This window comes from Numenius arquata, chromosome 26 (assembly GCF_964106895.1).
Source record: "Numenius arquata chromosome 26, bNumArq3.hap1.1, whole genome shotgun sequence".
NCBI lineage: Eukaryota > Metazoa > Chordata > Aves > Charadriiformes > Scolopacidae > Numenius > Numenius arquata.
Window position 1 is genome coordinate 908,802 of NC_133601.1, and position 19,575 is coordinate 928,376.

Genomic DNA, 19,575 nt, shown 5'->3' on the forward strand with positions numbered 1-19,575 from the left:
GGGTCCTGGGGGTCCAGGAGCGAGCACAGTGTGGGGGACCAGGCTTCCTGGGTGGGCAGGGACCTGTTGGCCAGAACCGATGGAATCTTTGCCCCTGGATTTCCTCCTCACCCCCCATCCCGTTCCCCTCGCAGGTGATTATGTGGAAACCTAGGCGTGCTTTCGTCAGGACGGTGGGAACACCTCGGCTGAGCCCCCCCTGAACGGGAGCAGCGACGGAGCCCGGGCTGCGGCCAGACCCAGCGTTTGGGGAGAACCTGATTAATCTTGTTAGGGGGATGGATGAGCTGGGTGCAGGCACGCGAGGCTGTGAGGCTGCAAAAAAGTAGCAGAGCATCTTTATTCGTTTATCCATTAACGTCCTTTGTTATTTCCAGAAACATCAGGAGCTATTTTCTGGGTTGGCTGCCTCTTCCCTCTCCCTTCTGCCAGCAGCCGCCGGCGGGGCTGGGGCAGAGGCAGGATTTGCTGCAGACGCTTCGTCTAAAGGGGTGTTGATGAGACCGGGTTTGGGTAAGTGCTTCCCCTGAGCCCACCCTCAGCCCCGCTGCTCTTCTCCTTTCTCTTCTCTTCCCTGCAAAGCCGTCACTGCTGCCCAGCCCGGGGCTGTCTCTCCCCACCAATGCAGGGCTGCTCGCCGGCATCACCCCTTTTCCGAGCCTGATTTTTCCTTTTTACTCCCCAGAAGCCCACAGGACAAAGCCGCTCTCCCACGGAGCCTCCCTGGGGTGCGGAGCAGGGGTCCCGTGAAGCCTCCCCGGGGTGCGGGGCAGGGTCCTGTGCAGCAGCCGGGGGGGGACAGCCACAGCAAAGCTGTGACGAGGAGCAGGATGTGCCCCACAGACACCTGAAACCTGCGACCAACAGATTTTTGGGGTGCCGAGGCTGGTCAAGACAGGAGTTTTCTTGCCTCCCTGCTGTCGGCAGGTAGAGGGGCTCAGCCACAGGCATGGAGGGGGACGGGGACGTGACCAACGCCACCATCTACGAGCTGGCCCTGCAGAACCACTCCAACGCCAGCGCGCAGTTCACTGGGGTGCAGCTCATCCAGTCCTTCAAGCCCCTCATCATCCCCTGCTACGCCCTGGTTGTCCTCGTCGGCATCTTCGGCAACTACCTGCTCCTCTACGTCATCTGCAAGACCAAGAAGATGCACAACGTCACCAACTTCTTCATCGGGAACCTGGCTTTCTCCGACATGCTGATGTGCGCCACCTGCGTGCCCTTCACCCTGGCCTATGCCTTCAACCCCCAGGGCTGGGTTTTCGGGAAGTTTTTGTGCTATTTCGTCTTCCTGATGCAGCCCATGACCGTCTACGTCTCCGTCTTCACGCTCACGGCCATCGCGGTTGACAGGTAAGTGCGGACGGGGCAGGGGTCCAGGTCCATCCCCCCTGGTCCCCCTAAGCTGCTGTTTTCTCAGCTCGGGGGTTTTGAGTGCCAAACGCTCAAAATTGGAAAAGGAAATATCCAGGGGATCTTTGCGGTCTCTCTGCAGCCTGCTCTTTAGCATCGGCGCTCGGCCCCAGGGGGAGGAAGCGCGGTGGGGCTGGTGGGGCTGCTGCTGTGCATCGAGAAGTGTTGAGCAGTTTCATGCTTGTCTGGGTGAAGCCATCTCTACCCAAGCCCCGTTCGCCCCCAGCCAGCTCTGTGCCCCCCCCCGGCCAGCTCAGCGCTCTCACGAGGGCTGCTGGAGTTTACATCCCGTTCTCCAGCCTTTATTGGATAAATTTCCACCCAAATCACGCTGCGTTCTGGCCCCCGGGTGGAGAGCACTTGTGCCTCCCTGAGTGCGCCCGGGCAGGGGACGAGGAGGGGGTGGTTTATAAAAAAAACCCCACGTGTTTCCATAGAGATCTCCTCTCATAAAAGATGCTGCCGACCCTGCGGGGATGGGGGCAATGCTGGCAGGTTCCGAGTCAGGCTGCGGGGGGGTTGCTCCGTGCCCAGCCCCGCTCCCCAAAACAGCAGAAGCGACCTGGTGCTTCCATGGGCCCCGTGGCAGGGCGAGGGGACGTGGTTGTCCCCCCCTGTCGCCAGCCACCCCTTTCCCAGCAGCGGCTCCCACAGCCCCTCATGCCTTTCTGCCTTCCTTAGGTGCCTGGGAAGCACCGGGGGGGTGTCCGGGGGTTTCCTGGGATGCTCCAGGGCTCAGTGCCCCCCGTTTCTCTCCCCGCAGGTACTACGCCACCGTGCACCCCCTGAAGAAGCGCATCTCGGTCACCAGCTGCATCTCCGTGGTGGGGGGCATCTGGCTGCTCTCCTGTGGGCTGGTGGCCCCCGCCATCGCCCACACCTACCACGTGGAGTTCCGGCAGGAGGGCTTCGCCATCTGCGAGGAGTTCTGGATGGAGAAGGAGACGCAGCGCCTGGCCTACGCCTACGGCACCCTCATCGTCACCTACATCCTGCCTCTCTCCGCCGTCTCCCTCTCCTACATCTGCATCTCGGTGAAGCTGAGGAACCGGGTGGTGCCCGGCCACCCCACCCAGAGCCAAGCCGAGTTCGACCGCCTGAGGAAGAGGAAGATTTTCCGCCTCATCGTGCTGGTGGTGGCAGCTTTCGGGGTCTGCTGGCTGCCCATCCACGTCTTCAACATCATCCGGGACATCGACATCAACCTCATCAACAAGCACTACTTCCTCCTCATCCAGCTGCTCTGCCACTGGTTCGCCATGAGCTCCTCCTGCTGCAACCCCTTCCTCTACGCCTGGCTCCACGACCGCTTCCGCGGGGAGCTCCGCAAGATGTTCTCCTGCAAGAGGAGGATCATCCCCACCAAGACCTGCGGGGCTGCTGGTGGAGTGCTCTGAGGCCAGCGTCCCCCTGCCTGGACCCTCCCTAGCCCTGCACTTCGTCCCCCTCACGGCGGAGCCCTCCGAGGGGTCAGGGATGCTCGTCCAGCCCATGGGACCAGAGGAAAACGGGGTCCCCCTCCCCACCCAGGGTTTTTCCAGCACTCGCCACAGCATCCTTCCTCACGCCTGCCCTTCATCGGGGTGCTCGGGGCTGCTCCCGGTGGGTCGCGAGCTCCGTACCCCTCCAGGACAGCAGCCGGCAGGAGTGAAAATCCATTTGCTGCAGCTTTTTCCTGCAAAGTCACCCCAACTGTGCAGCCGCAGCCCCCCCAGCCCCACCAAAACCATCCCAAGAGGGGGTCCCGAAGGTGAACCTGCACCACGGGAAGCAAGGGATGGGATGGGATGGGACGGGACGGGACAGGGGAGCAGAGCTCCTGGAGGACACCTTGCCCAGCCCCGCGGTGGGGGGGGGTCAGCAGGCTCTCCGTGCTTTGCTTGGGGACCTCGCGGTGTCGTTTAATTCTAAATTAATGAAGGAAACGGGGCGGCGGGAGCGCGAGGAAGCGGGTGAAAAGCGTTTTGCGGGAGCGACGGCTGCGCCCGTGTCATTAAATGAGTCACAGGGCTCTGATTGCGTCGGGTGATGGAAATGGCGTTGCTCCTGCGAGACTGTTTTCGGGGAAGCGCCGGTACTTTTCCGGCAGCCTCAGAGCCGGCAGGGGATGGAGCCAACACCAGGACAGGTCAGCGGCTCGGCCCTGCACCCCCGGACTGCTCCCCCCACCCTGTACCCCTGGACGCCCGCCCGCCTGTACACACAGGCTCCTGTACCCCCCTGAACCCGCACATACTGTACGGACACGCACAGCCCCACACGTGCACAAAACACCCCTAATACACACACATACACCCCTGTGCACACACATGCCCATTCACACACCCCTGTACACACCTGTACATGCGCACACACCTGTACACCGCCACACATTCATGTATATACCTGTGCCTATACCTGTACAACCCTGCACACACATGTACACAGCTGTACATACACCCCAGCACACACCTGTACATGCACACATTTGTACACTCCTGCACACACCGGTACACACACAGACATGTACACATCTGCACATACACCCCTGCAGACCCCTGTGAACACCTGTACATGCCACACACATCTGTACATTCACACCTGTATGTAGACACCTGTACATGCCACACACACCTGTACACACTTGTATATCCACACCTGTATATAGACACCTATACATCCACACTTGTACACACCTGTACATGCCACACACACCTGTGTGCATACACCTGCACACACCTGTACATGCCACACACCTGTAAACATCTGTATATAGACACCTGTACATCGACACCTGTACACACTTGTACACGCCACACACACCTGTGTGCACACAGCTGTAAGCATCTGCACATACACCTGCACACACCTGTACATGCCACACACCTGTAAACACCTGTACATCCACACCTGTATATAGACACCTGTACTTCCACACCTGCACACACCTGTACATGCCACACACCTGTAAACACCTGTACATACACACCTGTATATAGGCACCTGTACTTCCACACCTGCACACACCTGTACATGCCACACACCTGTACACACCTGTGCATACCCCCGCACACACCTGTACACACTTGTACATCCACACCTGTATATAGACACCTGTACATGCCACACACCTGTAAACACCTGTACATACACACTTGTATATAGACACCTGTACTTCCACACCTGCACACACCTGTACACACCTGTGCATACCCCCGCACACACCTGTACACACTTGTACATCCACACCTGTATATAGACACCTGTACATGCCACACACCTGTAAACACCTGTACATACACACTTGTATATAGACACCTGTACTTCCACACCTGCACACACCTGTACATGCCACACACCTGTAAACACCTGTACATACACACCTGTATATAGGCACCTGTACTTCCACACCTGCACACACCTGTACACACCTGTGCATACCCCCCCGCACACACCTGTACACACTTGTACATCCACACCTGTATATAGACACCTGTACAGACACCCCCGCGCACACCTGTACACACACAAACACCTGTACGCCCCAGGCCCCGCCCACCGCCGCCCGGCCCCGCCCACCTCCGGCCCCGCCCCGTGCTCTCGCGAGAGGGGCGGGGCGTGGCGGGAGCGCACCGGGCCGTGCACCGCTCCCTTCCCCGCCGTTCTCCCTCCCGTTCCCGCCGCCATGTCGGGCCCGGTGCCGGCGCCGGCCTGGGCGCCCACCCACGTGCAGGTGACGGTGCTGCGGGCGCGGGGGCTGCGGGCCAAGGCGGCGGCGGGCCAAGGCGGCAGCGACGCCTACACCGTGATGGCGCTGGGCCGCGACAAGTTCTCCACCTCGGTGGCGGAGCGGTGCCAGGGGCAGCCGCTGTGGCGGGAGGAGGCCACCTTCGAGCTGCCGCCGCCGCCGCGGCCCGCCGCCCTCCGCCTCACCGTGCTGCACCGCGCCCTCGTCGGCCTCGACAAGTTCCTGGGACGCGCCGAGGTGGATCTGGCGGCCCTGAGGGCCGATGGCGGCCGGCGGCACTGCAGGTGGGCCCGGGGAGGGCCGGGGCGGGGGGGCTGAGTCCTTCGGGGAGCAGGGAGAGGGATGGGGAGGGTCTGTGGGTCCCACAGGGGACATAGAGAGGGGTGGGGGGGTGTCTGTGGGTCCCACGGGGGCTACGGAGAGGGATGGGGGGTGTCTGTGGGTCCCACGGGGGCTACGGAGAGGGATGGGGGGTGTCTGTGGGTCCCACGGGGGCCACGGAGAGGGATGCGGGGTGTCTGTGGGTCCCACGGGGGCCACGGAGAGGGATGCGGGGTGTCTGTGGGTCCCACGAGGGCCACGGAGAGGGATGGGGGGTGTCTGTGGGTCCCACGGGGGCCACGGAGAGGGATGGGGGGTGTCTGTGGGTCCCACGGGGGCCACGGAGAGGGATGGGGGGTGTCTGTGGGTCCCACGGGGGCCACGGAGAGGGATGGGGGGTGTCTGTGGGTCCCACGGGGGCCACGGAGAGGGATGGGGGGTGTCTGTGGGTCCCACGGGGGCCACGGAGAGGGATGCGGGGTGTCTGTGAGTCCCACAGGGGGCCACGGAGAGGGATGCGGGGTGTCTGTGGGTCCCACGGGGGATATAGAGAGGGATGGGGGGATGTCTGTGGGTCCCACAGGGGACACGGAGAGGGATGGGGGGATGTCTGTGGGTCCCACAGGGGACACAGAGAGGGATGGGGGGATGTCTGTGGGTCCCACGGGGGCCACGGAGAGGGATGGGGGTGTCTGTGGGTCCCACGGGGGCCACGGAGAGGGATGGGGGGGTGTCTGTGGGTCCCACGGGGGCCACGGAGAGGGATGGGGGGGTGTCTGTGGGTCCCACGGGGGCCACGGAGAGGGATGGGGGGGTGTCTGTGGGTCCCATGGGGGCCACGGAGAGGGATGGGGTGATGTCTGTGCCCCCTGGGGGCCATGGAGAGGGATGGGGAGGATTTGGGTCCCTCGGGAGCCGGGGAGAGGGAAGCGTGGAGAGTGTCCGTGCCCCACAGGGGCCATAGAGAGGGTTGGGGGGTGTCTGTGGGTCCCACGGGGGATATAGAGAGGGATGGGGGGGTGTCTGTGGGTCCCACGGGGGATATAGAGAGGGATGGGGGGGTGTCTGTGGGCCCCACAGGGAGCAGGGATTCTGGTGGGGGACCCCCGTTCCCCATGGGATGTCCCTGAGCTCCACAGGGGTGTGGGGGTCTGTGAGGGGACCCCTGAGCTCCACAGGGATGTGGGGATCTGTGGGAGCCCCTGTGCCCCACAGGGTCCCCTGAAGCCCTGTGTGGGCCCGTGGGGTGACCCCTCGGGGCAGGATCCCTCCTGGTATGGGGTGGTCCCCCATGGCTCTGGGGTGCCAGCCTCCCTGGAAGAGGTGGGGGGTCCTGCGGCTGCTGGGCCAGCCTGAGGAAATGCGGCCGGTGCTTTTTTGGCTGGTCCGGCCATGGGTTTGGGTTTGATTTTTACGTATTTACCTGCGAGTGCTGACAGTGCACGCTGGGGACGGCCGGGTTCACCCGGGAAACTTCATGTATTTAAAACGCCTTTGCCTTCCCACAGAGAACAAACACGGGCTGCAGGCAGCTGTTTGGGTATTTTTCTTAATAAATACCTAGCAGCGCCCAAACGCGTGTAAGAGCAGATAATTCAGCGTTCTATGGGCTGGCTTCGCTGTCGTCAGCAGGACACCGAGCCGGGAGACTCGTCCTTTAATGCCAGCTCTGTGTCATACCCCCTCCTTTCAACATAAACACCGGGGACCGTGCCCTGAAATCCCGAGGGTGGTTACTGGGAGGGTTTTACTGGGAGTCAGCAGCCTTGTAATGTGGGCAGTGAGTCACCTTCCTCCTCTCTCACCTTCCTCCTCTCCCTCACCTGAGCACAGCCAGGTATTCACAGCGCCTGGGCCAAAGCCGAGTCTGCCTCGCGTTTCCTAACAAAGCCGTCGGGGCCGTAATTACAACCTGGCTGTCATTAAGGCTGTGTCAAGCACTGATGTGTTTACGCTGCGGAGGTGATGTGCCCTTCTGCGAGGCGAGTGCCGCCGGCCTCCCACGCTGGCTGCTTCATGTCCGACTGAAGGAAAATAGAGGAAAAGGAATAAAAAACCCAACTTTTGATGCTTCTGGGAAAATTCCTGGTATTTTAAGTTGTTAGTGTTGTCCTCCCAGCCCTCGATTTTCTGTTTGAAGCCCGTCACCGCAAGCCATGCTGATGGATACCTGTAAAGGGCTGGTTTTATTTGGAAAATAAATGCCTGTTGATTGACAGGGGCATGGTAACATGGTAAATGAAATTAATAAGATTTTGTAATTTGGGGGGAGGTTGTCAGTGCGTTATTTACTGTTCTCAAAGCCACAACAACGTTCGGTGCGAGGCCGCCTTTCGCTGAACACACAGTTTGCATTTCAGATGCCGTTTGAACGGGGGCTGCTCTTTTCCCCGGGGCAGAGTGAATTGTTGTGGCACCGCAGAGCACAGGATGCTCCTAGAAATCACGAGATATAGAACAAAAGTGCTCGGTGCTGGCTTGCATGAAAGGGAACGGATTCGCGCTTCCCCTGCTGCCGCCTGACAGAGCCTGACGTCCCATAAAATCCCTTCCCTGGTGCTCCTGTAACTTCGGGTGTGAACACCGGACTGGAGCGTGGTGCTTGGGGATTCGTTTCCCTCTAAAGTGTTCCTCTGTAGCAGGTTTCTGAATTCATCTCCTTCAGCAAATCCTCACTGCCTTTTCCCATTCTCTTTCGTTGCTTCCAGTGCACCTTCAAAGGGCTGGAGTGCAGCTTTGATGGAGAGGCAGATTTGCATGCTCTGCTCCCTTCCTTTATTCCCTGTACCAGCTGGTGAGGAGGAAGAAGCCGGTGTTTCCCAGGCGGTTTTTCCTATCGGTTCTGTGGAGTCGGGAAGTCTGCGGCTCCAGCCATAGACACAAATATTGGTGTGAGGGCTGATAATTTTCTTTGCCGGCCCTAACGCGGTTTGTGTGTCATTGAGTGGTAAATGAGCATGTGTGGTGGCGACGAGCGGACGGGGGGGTTGCACTTTAGGATACCCCAACACTTCATTAATATGCAGTGCTTAATATTCTGGAGCTGCGTTTCGGAAGGGATAAGGCTCTGTCTGTAAAGAGGGTCCTTCCTGGCGAGGAGCCGGTCGAGGTGAGTGGAAATCCCCGGACTGTAAGGCTTGGTTTGGCTCTCGTTTGGCTCTCGCCGTGTTGATGAGGGGTTCCTGAGCTTAAGAGGCTTTAAGCAACAAGGAGCCGCTGGAATGAAAGGTATGAGGGCGTGTGGGAGCTGTCTGGTACCGACTGCTTGCCAGCCCACTTCAAAGTCCTCTGCGAATTTCAGAAGCCAGATAAAAGGACAGAAGAGAGTGGCTGAGCTGAAATACAGGAATTCTGTGTTGTGGCATTTTTTTTCTTCTTTTTTTTTTTTTTTAACCCTTCCTGATCTGAGGTTTAAAACAGATTTTACTAATAACATTCTATTTATGATAAGAAATGTTTTCCTTGGCACCTGGGGCCGTATGATTATGGTGTAGTTGTAAGATTAAAGGCATTTCTTTCTTTTTTTTTTTTCTCCACTGTAGGTTATTTGGTTTTCAAAACATAAACACCCTCTGTTGTTCTGAATGACCCGTGCCTCTCAAGAGCTTGTTTGTAAAAGAAATCTTGTTTCTGCAGGTGGTACAAGCTTCGCTCCAAACCAGGGAAAAAAGAAAAGGAGAGAGGGGAGATCGAAGTGGATATCCAGTTTATGAGGAGCAACTTGACAGCCAGTATGTTTGACCTGTCCATGAAGGACAAGTCCCGCTCTCCCTTTGGCAAGTTCAAAGACAAGCTCAAGGGGAAGAGGAGCAGTGGCCTTTCCGACACGGCCTCGGCCATCGTTCCCAGCACGACTCACTCCCCCGCTGACAGCGAAGATGAGTCGGTTGAGAAGGAGAAGGAAAAGAAGAAATCGAAGTTCAAAAGCCTGTTTTCCAAGCCTGGCCTGCAGAAGACGTCCCTCTCCCAGTCCATGTCGGTCCTGCCCACGCAGCAGCCCGTCACCGAGAGGGTTCGGCTGAGGCCCAGCGACTTCCAGCCACAGTGGGACGAGGAGGGGTCGGACACCTCCCCGACCTCTGAAAGTGAGTATTAGCAGCGATGGGCACAAGGCCTTTCTGCAGAGGTGTGATTGCGCTTCTCATGCTTTTTAAACCACTAGTTAGATTTTTTTCTTAATGAGCAAATCCATACAAAGCCCCTTTTTTCCACGGGGGTAGGGGACCAGAAGGTTTGGAAGTGGCTGGTACAGTCACACTTGCCATGTTTCTGTTGCCACAGTCCATCAATGACTGTGAAGCGCTGAAGGTGTCAGAGGAAAGGATATTCTTGCATCTTGAATTTCTCCCCCTTTATTTTTTCCAGAAACCTTTGGAAATGCCCTGGAAGAGAAGTCCTCTCCTTCTCCTGTATTCAAGTCTCGCAAAACAGCAACTTTGGACAGCAGGCAACTAAACCAAGTAACCACTAGCCACCCCAAGAAAGAAGGGCTCTCTTTATTCAGTGGCCTTAAATCCAAAAGCGATCCCATTTCCAAGTCTAGTCTGTGTATCAACGGCAGCCACGTGTATATGGAAGAGAGCGCGACGAAGGACAGCACTCCGGCCTCTTCCCCCTCTCCTCACAACTTCAGGAGGAAGCAGCTCTTTGCTTCGGAAGAGAACCTGTCTTCCAGATCTGCTAAAGTTCCCGAAGAGACGGGAAGAACATCTCCTAGTCATGCTTTCTCTGGGTCTGCATCCTTGGAGACCTTTAAATCTATGACTTTGCCGTCGTACAAATTGCTCAGCAGTGAAGAATACCCAGAAACTAGTGTTCCTCCGACTGTCGAGGTTATTAAAGAGACCAAAAAACCGGACCACAAAAAGTCTGCCTTGCTCTCCCTGGTCACAGGGAAGAAGGAAGCGGTGAAGACCAGCGATGCTGAGAATATTCCCGACAGGACCCTGCAGGAAGAGGAAAACAAAGTTCTGGAAGAGAAGAGCGAACAAGAGACCAAACATGTTGAACTTCCAGCAGATTTAAGCAGGGGAGGTCCTTCAGAAGAAGGTCACCGCGCAGAAGACATCTTTGCAAACAAGCAACCGCTCAACCCTTTCGAGGAAGAACGGAAACCTGAAAAAGCTGCTGCGCCGGCGAAGACCAAAGCGGTGAAGCCCAGGTCAGTGGCGTTTGCCGCGAGCGCTGACAGAAATAGCCACGTGTGGGCTCTGACTGCACTGCTTCCTGCCACAGGGCAGTGCCCCTCACCCTGGCATCCGGCCTGCGGCAGAAGCCTCTGGCTCTGCCGGGCACCCGGTGGGGTTACACTGCCCTTTGGTAACAAATAATAACTCCGAGTGCTCTCTCAGTATGAAAAAGCGACGGATATAGGGATATTCCTTATAAATGATGCCGAAATAGCGCTTCTCTGAGCACGGGCATCTCTGCAGGTGCTGTAGGGGTGATTTTTCTTGCTGCATCTTTGGCAAAAACTAACGTTCTTCAGAGCTGCGGGGCTTGAACGTTCCCAGGGGCTGAAATACCAGTTCTAACATCTCCACTTTTCTCTTCTGTATGTGGCTGTGGTCCTCAAAAGTGTTTGTCTGGCAGCCCTTCTGCTTCTGGTCGTTGTTCACAGCAAGTTGAGGGACATTTGTTTAAATTTGCACACAAGGCTTTTTCGGAAATTCTGCTCCTTTATCCTTCATGTATATATATATATAAAAATATATATATATATAAAAGTGTGTGTGTGTTTATATATATATGGTGAGTCCACTAATAAGGCTGTATTTTGTGTCTGTCTCTAACTCCTTATTTTTAGTGCTTTAAGTGTCTTGCACGTGAAGTGTCTCACGTACTAATAAAATTGCTTGGGGTGCAAAAGGTGAGATAGCACTTAAAATCAGCAGCCACCGCAGTGACCTCTGCCAGCTCTTCAGCAGAAGCGTTCTGACGTAAACCCAGTGCTTGGCAAAGACAGGGTTAAGTGCGTAAAGTCTGTCAGAGAGGCTCTGAGGTCTCTCACAGGTATAATTCCTCCCGGGTGTTAGGAGTTGATGGAGTCTGGTGCTAAAGCTTGTCTGTTCCTGCCTCGTGTTGCATCCGCAAGTGACATGCGAGTTTTTTGTCCCTTTTTGCAGACTGGGCGTGCCTTCAGAGGAGGAAACCAAAGCCACGCTTCCTACTCTCGCACCCGATTCCCTCCCTGCTTTTCTCTCTGTGCACCGTGTCAGTAGTGACAACAATCCTTTTATTTCTAAAACGGGGCAAAGCGCCCGAGTGCCAGGCTCTGAAAACATTACTAGTTCTCCTGCATCTGTTACTTCTCCTCCTGCTTTTGCTGCAGAGCTTTTCAGTGGCAAGAACCCCTTTAGTCCTGAGTGGGGCAGGGCATCTGCAGCCCTGGATCCTGAAGGCATTGCCCATTTCCCTTCATCCCATCATCTTGCAGCCTGTGTTCCCAAAACGCCTCTTCCCGGGCAGGTCTCTAGTAGCGGGAATAATCCTTTTGCTTCTGAGTGGGGGCAGAGCCTCCAGGGGCCTGGGGGCTCTGATGCGCAGGCTTCCCGGGGTCTCTCTCACCCGCCCGCACCTTCTCTCCCCTCCGATTGTCATTTTAATGACAATAATCCCTTCGTGTCCAAGCTTGGGTGGGAAGCGGATGCGCCAGGTTTGGAAGCTGTTGCTAGTTCTTCCCCTGTCTGCCTTCCTCGTGATGAGGAAGACTCTTCCTCAGCGCAACACCCCGCTGAGCTGAAACACTCTGCTCGCGATGCTTCAGGGAGCTCTTCAGATGTGGCTTTAACTAGTAATGACAAACCTGTCCCAAAGGGAAGTAAACTGGGCAACAGGAAATCTGTGTCCTTTCTCCTCGGCGGGTCGGAGGGCGCTACGTTAAGTGATGAGGATTTGGGCAGGCAGGAACGTGAAAAGCAGGGCTCTGATGTCAGTGAAATGGAATTGACGGGCTCAGATGCAAGCAGAGAGGGAGCAGCGTTTACTGGAGAGCTGGCAATGGGGCGCTACGCATCCTCAGAGCGCTCTGGTGACAGCACAGGTCCCATCCGGGTTCAGGGTGGCATGGAAGAAGGTGCTGTAAATACTGAGCCCTGCACAAAGGACGGCAAACACTTTGCATCTCTCTCAAAGTGTGATAATAACCCATTACCAGAGACGGGTGCTGAGCAGCCGCCTTCCCCCCAGCGTCAGCTGAAAGAGAAGCAAGAGATCTGTGGTGAGAAGAGACGGGCAGAATGTGCACCCACGTTAGAGCCCCAGGCGACTCCTCTTGATCAAAATGACTCTTTTTCTCGAGTAGGATCTGCCAGACCAGCCTCAGGAGCTCACGCAGTGTCCCCTGGGGAAGCCGACGTAGGGAGGGCTGACAGGGAGGTGTTAGCGGCTCCCAGGCCAGCACCACGGCTGTCTTTAACTCTGACAAAGTGCCCACCGGTTTCTCAGGCTGATGAGTTCAGTGGTGATGTGCCTTCTTCAGGCGACGGTGTAAAATCTGCGCCTGGGCTCCCATTACGTGTTGATAAAGCCTCAGACGCTCCTGGGTGCCTCCCCCAGAGTGGCTCGTTAGAGACTGTCACTCCACCCGTGACATTCAGAGATCACAGCAGTAACAGGCATTTAAAAAATGAAGGTGATGATGACCTGTTTGACTGTCTTACAGATCTAGAGTCTGCCATTCCCGCAGACCGTGGTTCAAAACTGGCCAGTCTTCCAGTTATTCCGGAGGGAGGCTCCGATGAGGAGCTGCTGGGTGACTGTCAGGAGACCCGCGGTGTCGCTGCGGGTGATAGAAACCTTTCGGGGACTGGAAAGCAGTCCTTGGACGGAATGCCTTTGCATGGAGAACTGACGGAGCGCTCTGGGAGCTCTGCTGCAGCCCAGGTAACCCTGGCTGCTCTGGGAGGAGGAGGAAGAGGAGGAAGTGCTCTTGGTACTTGCAAGCCCAGCAAACCAGGTGTGCTGCCTGCCAGAGTGGATGTTCGCGGTGCCAATAACCGGGCGGCTGACTCAGGCTTAGGTATGACGTCCAATTCCAGGGAGTGTAGTAGTCATTTTGAGAAAAAAGAGCTGAAAATAAGCACAGGTAGTGAGGAGCGAGCAGAGTGCGACTTCTCTGAGCCTTCTGTTTCCTCTTCCTCCCTGTCGAGTCCTTCCCAGCCCTACTCTTCCTCTTACTCTCTCCCCTCCGACGCCCCAAGTCGTAGAGCAGAGTCTCCGAAAAAGCCAACAGCCGAGGGCTTCGCAGATAAAGCAGGAAATTCGGGCAAGAAGAAGCTTCTTCAGGCATGGGTTTCACCCTCTGAAACATTTCCTAACCAAAGTCAGCAGAGTGGTGAAAGCGTGTCTCCTAAGCACAGGTGAGAGAACACGGGGAACGCACAGGGAGCGTCTCAGTGCTGACCTGAGCTTTGCTTTTTCTTCCCATGAGCGCAGATCTGTCTCTCCAGCTGCAGGAATTCGCTGTGCTGTGAATTTACAGTGACATGGCATCCCAGAGCCTTAATTTCCTCCAGCCCGTGGATTTCTTGGGGCCTGGGTCTGTCGCGCCAGCGGGGGATTGTTGCTGGCACTGGAGAAACCTAAAGGCTCTTGGGGGGACCTGCCATTCATCATGGAGCTACTTAGGAAAAATGTTAGGGAAACTTGGTCACAGTTTCAGAAGTAGGGTCATTTCATCAAATTGGGGAAATGGACTGGAATTCATCCATGTTTCAGAGATGGGAGAATGGTCACAGGAGGCCTGATAAACTGGGGGGCTTCCTTTCCTGGCTGGACTGGGCTCCTGAGCCTTGACGTGAATCGCAGCCAGCGATGCAGCTAAAGCCTCTCTCTCGAGAGAGAGCTCCTGGCTGCTTTCCTGCAGGCCCAGCCAGCCAACTGGGCTACTGCTGCCCGAAGAAGGGTGCCACTGAGCTGTCAGCCCTTGGGACTTCATCTGCAGAGCTCCAGCTAGGCTCTGGGATGCTTCAGGGCTGGCGTTTGCTGAGCTACAAGTAAAAACTTCTTCCTGTATTAAAATGTGCAGTATAAATCCTGCTCGAGCAAATGAAGATAGTGCTTTTTGACAGCTGATGGCGTAAGTTCTGATTGGAAAAGACGCAAAACATGCTTGTCCCATGACAGTAGAAGTATTCGATATGTTGCAAGAACCGCAAATACGTTCTCGTTAGGAAAGTCAGGCTCAAATACAAGAGCATGAGAGATCAGAGGAGCTGCTGCTTGTACTGCCTTCTCGTGTGGACCGACCTGCCTTTGCTTGTGTCACAGAATCGTTGTCTGGGTTGGAAGGGACCTTTAAGATCATCGAGTCCAACCATTAACCCAACTCTGATAAAAACCATCACTAAACCATGTCACTAAGCACTATGTCAACGTGTCTTTTAAATCGCTCCAGGGATGGTGCCTCAACCCCTTCCCTGGGCAGCCCATTCCAAGGCTTAATAACCCTTTCCGTGTAAAAATTGTTCCTGATATCCAATCTGAACCTCCCCTGGTGCAACTTGAGGCCATTTCCTCTTGTCCTTGTGATATACCAATCCCTCCTTACTGCTTCTTTATCTCCAATGCCTTAAGTCAATAAAGATAGTAGAAAGAGGACTAGACTATACTTATAAAAACCCTGTAGAGACAGGACTGCCTTGTCTTCCCGAAGCTGAAATCTTTTATCTTTCTGGAGACAGAGAAGGGTAGGAATTTCCCTGATTTCTTGCTATGTTTGCTTTTAGTCTGAAGTTCTGTGTAGTGCTGGCGTTGTACGTGCTGCCTGGATAACCTGAGCCTGTTGTACCGTTGCAGGCTCCATCCCGTGAAGCCAATGAACACCACGGCAAACAAATCTCAGAGTAAGAACCTGGATGTCATCAGCACCATGAATGAAAAGCTGCTGGAGATGAACGTGAAGGTATGGAGGAAAAGTGGCACTTGGAATGACCCTTAAGCAGTAAATTGAACAGACTTCGTGTGTTTGAGATGGTTTTGCCTGGGCTCGGATCTCATGGATCCTCAGCAGGAAAAGAACAGTGGTTGGTAGAGCCATGTGGTGACGGTGACAGGGGACGGGTGACTCACAGGTGGTGCTGCCCCTGGAAGATGGTCCCTGTTGGTGACCTGTGGGAGCTGCCTGAACGGCAGAGAAGATTGGACAAATTAGTCACCGTTTTCAGACGTGATTAGTCCCCAAAGCTCATTTTCACCCTGAAATAAGGACGTGGATCTCAAAGCTGAGGGAAAAAGTGACCTCGGGGTGGCTGTTGCTTTGTAAGGTGTTGTGTTAATTACCCTGCACGGGCTGAGGGGCCGGGCACCTGCAATTAGAGCACGGCTGCTTCCTAAAAGCCAAGCTGTGCAGCTCCCGTAATCACTCAGATTTAAAGGAGGGTTTTTTTTTTTTTTTTTTTTTTCATAATCTTGGCCTCAAAAGAGACCTCCAGGCTTGAGGTGTAGCTCAAAGGCCACGTTGAGCAGAATGGCTAGGAGTGTCTCCGGGTCAGCGGGCAAAAACCACGGGTACCGTTCCCCTCTCTAAGGGTTTCGTGGGGAAAATGAAGCGTTGGTACCGAAATAGCTGTAGTGCCTCCTTCTGGTGTAAGTGGAAAAGAGGAAAATGCACGTTAAGTGATTCAAACTGACGGGTTGCCGTTTTGAAGGAGTTGAAAACTTGTAATTAGCGTTCTGCTGTGGTTCTCTGGTCCCACATAAGAAATCCAGAACCTGTCAAATTTGCTTAAGGGTCAAAAGCAGGCTTTTTGGAGAACCTGTCTGATGTGTTTTCCCAGTGATAACTACAGTAAGAGGGAAATGGCAAAGTCCTAAGTGGGACTAAGTGGCAAAGGCCTCGGTGGGTGTTTCTTGCTGTTTAACCTGAATTTGGTTTTTCTGGTCTTTGGGTCATCTTCAACAGCAGCCATCCCAGCGCTCGCTTGTAGATGATGGTGGTTGATGGTGCGTGGCTGTAACCTCCGGGCATCTTGGCTCGGCCAGACGGGCTGCCCGGGGTCTGCATGATGTTCTTTCAGTGTAAATTGCAGCAGAGTTGAATTACAGAACTGACGTCATGCAAAGATTTTCTGCTAAAACCCATGCCTGGTTACCATCCATAACCTCTCGCTCTGAGCCTTCTGCCCTGGAGAAGGCTGCCCGAGCTCTATCAGTCCTGTCTCTGTGCCATAAGTAGTACACACTTTGAGGCAGTTGCTTTTTTTTTTTTTCCCCTCCAAATACTTTCAAAAAGCTGCTCTGCGTTCTGGGAGTGCACGAGCAGGTAGTGTTTTGTATGAACTTTTCCAGGCTGGGTTTGCAATGGCCCGAAACGTGCTTCGTAGCAGAAATCATCTGGGCTGGGCTGGCGGCTCTCCCTGGCCTTCCTGGTGCCTGGGCAGGCTCTGCTCCATCCTAAAACTCTAAAACTCTAATGAGTGATGTTCTGAAATGCCGTTGGGAGGGAACTTATGTTTTAAAAGACACAAAGCACAGAAATACTTTTGCAGAGCAGCTGTGGCTCTTGCAGACGCCGTCTGGAAAGCTGTTCATTGGGGCTTGAAATTCCTCAACCCAGCCACGGTTCTGTTGCTGTTTTGAAATGCCCCGATGTCTCTAATGACCCTGCCTTTCTCCTCTCTCCCAGAAATACGATCCATCGGATCCTGCCTATGCGTACGCCCAGCTAACCCATGATGAGCTGATCCAGCTGGTCCTGAAACAGAAGGATGCAATTACCAGGAAGGATCTCCAGGTGCGGGAGCTGGAGGACTACATCGACAACTTGCTTGTCAGAGTCATGGAGGAAACCCCCAACATTCTCCGTGTTTCCACCTCTGGGAACAAAAAAGCTGGAAAGATGTAAAAGCCCTGGGGCCACTGGTGGAATGAAGGGCTGAATTCTCGCCGGTGGAGTTGGATTCATAAGGAGACGACATGAAGTAGGTGGTGCCGGTTGCGCTGCCCACAGAAAATGACCTCTTTCCCCTTTCTGTCTTGAGCAACTCCCAGTTTGATCAGCAGTTACGTCAGGTCTTGTCTGCGGAGTCAACTTCTCCTATTTATTTTTTGGTTTCTTTCCATTATTTGGGAAGCTTTGTTCAGGCATCTAACCCAAAGGCTGATGCGATAGGAAGGATGACGGGTTTTTGATGTGTTTTGCTTGCCAGCAGGGCACTGATGATCCTTTATGAAGATTTTGTTTTATTTTAATGGTTTTGTTTCGTAGCAGCTTTGATAGATCGATTACTCTCCTAAGTTGTAGTGCAATATAAAATCTTGTACAGTAGAGCTTGAGGATTTGATTGTTTTTAAAAAAAAAAATAGTAATAACTACACTGGAGAAGTCCAAAGATGTGATGTGTGCATCAGACCGGGGCTGTGTTTTAAAAGGAATTAATGCCCTAAAAGTTGAATGCAAGTTAAACCTTAGACTGGAAAGGAAGAAGCAAAGCTTAGTTAATCTCATTAAGTACATATTTTTTCAAAGCAGTTCTCCACGGGGAAGGTTTACAGGTGGTTTTGGTACAGGAAACGCTGAGATGTCGTGGTCCGTTTGTCTACCCCAGGAATGGTACTAATGGATTTGGGCCCAAGGTGCATTTTAACTCAGAAGCTGTTCTCTTATAGACTCCAAATTGCTGATTTGAAGGTCATTCAAACGAGGGAGGCAAAGGTACTCCTGGTTTCTGTTCTCTAGTCTTAAATAGGTGTGGATTTTACGGCACATGTGCGTGGCCCGTGTCTCTTGCTGCATGGGAGCACTGTGATTATTTTTCTTTGACACCACTGCAGTTTATTAAATTTAAAAACTTCGGATTTTGGAGCTGGGGCTTGCCTTGGAACAACCTTCAAGAGTGATGAGTCTTACAACACTTTCTTTGGTGTGTTCCGTGTACAGCCCCGAGAGGAGCCGAATCGCCCTCCCCCGGGGATTCGAGCTCCTGCTCAAATTTAATGTGGTTCTCTGTGACCTGCAGCTCAGAATGGACTGAGAATTTTACGTAGCTGAGAGAGAGCGCTGGTTTTGCTGGACAACCAATGCCTCTCTCTGCTTCCTTCCTGGGGGGCTGCTTTGCAGCTCGATGCAGACAGGGATGGTGGATGTTCTCCCCATCTCACCTGACAGCAGATCACAGCATAGCGCTGTCGAGCAGCCACCAAGGCAGGCTTCCTCCAGTAAAAAACTGAATGTGGCTTTTTTTTTTTGGTGAGCTCTTGTCAAAGATCAAAGCAATCAGATGCCTCTTTGCATCTCTGGGACTTATCAGGGTTGTGAGAGTCCGTAAAAGGCTGAAATACCGAGAGCGGGTAGCAGAGGACCAAAGCAAATGCTCCTGCCTTCGGAAGCTGAAAGGGTTTGTTGGGTCACTCCTGGTTTAGCTGGAAAGGGGTGAGGTTCTAACTCAGTTTTTCTGCAGCAAAGCACTTTATTGAGGGGCTGGACCAGCTGGATCGACTATCAGCCTGTTAGTAGTCTGCTTACTATTTTCATAAAACACTGAAAACTACGGGAGACTTCTCAAATACTGTATTTTTGTAGCGAAGAGTAGTTTAATATATTTACCTAGAGATGTATACATTTACTGGAAAATTCAAAAAATGCTGTTAATTACATTTTTATTACTGTAAACTGACTAATTACCAAAGTCTGGAGCTTTTCTGACAGAGCTGTCCTTCACGGGAGGCTCGAGTTGAAACAAGCCTTAAGCATTAAGAGTCTTCTAAGACTCTGGGTACTTTTTTTTTTTTTTCTAATTTTACTTTTACTTGAGCAGATGTCTTCAGCGAAGGGGTTATTTCTTTTCTACTGTACCCTCTTCTGTGAATGAAGGGTCTGAAATGCAGAAGGTCTTAGCGGCGTCTCCAGCTCTTGGCTGGTGGTGTGGATTGTGCGTGGTACTGCTTGGCCTTCCTGAAAACTGCTGCTGCTTCTCGTGCCTTGAAATAGCGAGGAAGATGAAGGATCAATTTGTTTCCTCCTTGTGCCTCACTGGATCTCTGGAAAGAAACGGTTGCCTATACCTCACTGATGAACTGGTCTTTAATAATTAAACTGGACTTTCTTCCACAGCTGCTTTCTGATGGTCTAGGTCAGAGAGTCAGGAAAAACGGTTGTGCCTTTGAGCGGT

The 19,575-nt window shown here is 54.0% G+C and overlaps 2 protein-coding genes across 2 annotated transcripts; both read left to right on the top strand.

The window, feature by feature from the left end:
- The first annotated feature begins 949 nt into the window (after nt 1-949).
- On the top strand, nt 950-2,813 carry LOC141475625 (prolactin-releasing peptide receptor-like). The gene is made up of 2 exons (XM_074164068.1): nt 950-1,356; nt 2,180-2,813. The coding sequence occupies exons 1-2, from the start codon at nt 950-952 to the stop codon at nt 2,811-2,813; spliced, it is 1,041 nt and encodes a 346-aa protein (XP_074020169.1).
- Nucleotides 2,814-5,080: 2,267 nt separating this feature from the next.
- On the top strand, nt 5,081-17,309 carry RAB11FIP1 (RAB11 family interacting protein 1). The gene is made up of 6 exons (XM_074164264.1): nt 5,081-5,427; nt 9,101-9,549; nt 9,830-10,625; nt 11,590-13,824; nt 15,263-15,368; nt 17,091-17,309. Exons 1-6 carry the CDS (start codon nt 5,081-5,083, stop codon nt 17,307-17,309), a joined length of 4,152 nt encoding a protein of 1,383 aa, XP_074020365.1.
- The last annotated feature ends 2,266 nt before the right edge of the window (nt 17,310-19,575 follow it).

Coding starts and splice junctions, on each gene's coding strand:
- LOC141475625 (XM_074164068.1), top strand. CDS start 950: ATGGAGGGGGACGGGGACGTGACCAACGCCACCATCTACGAGCTGGCC. Junction 1,357..2,179: donor ACGGCCATCGCGGTTGACAG/GTAAGTGCGGAC, acceptor CTCTCCCCGCAG/GTACTACGCCACCGTGCACC.
- RAB11FIP1 (XM_074164264.1), top strand. CDS start 5,081: ATGTCGGGCCCGGTGCCGGCGCCGGCCTGGGCGCCCACCCACGTGCAG. Junction 13,825..15,262: donor AGCGTGTCTCCTAAGCACAG/GTGAGAGAACAC, acceptor GTACCGTTGCAG/GCTCCATCCCGTGAAGCCAA. Junction 15,369..17,090: donor TGCTGGAGATGAACGTGAAG/GTATGGAGGAAA, acceptor CCTCTCTCCCAG/AAATACGATCCATCGGATCC.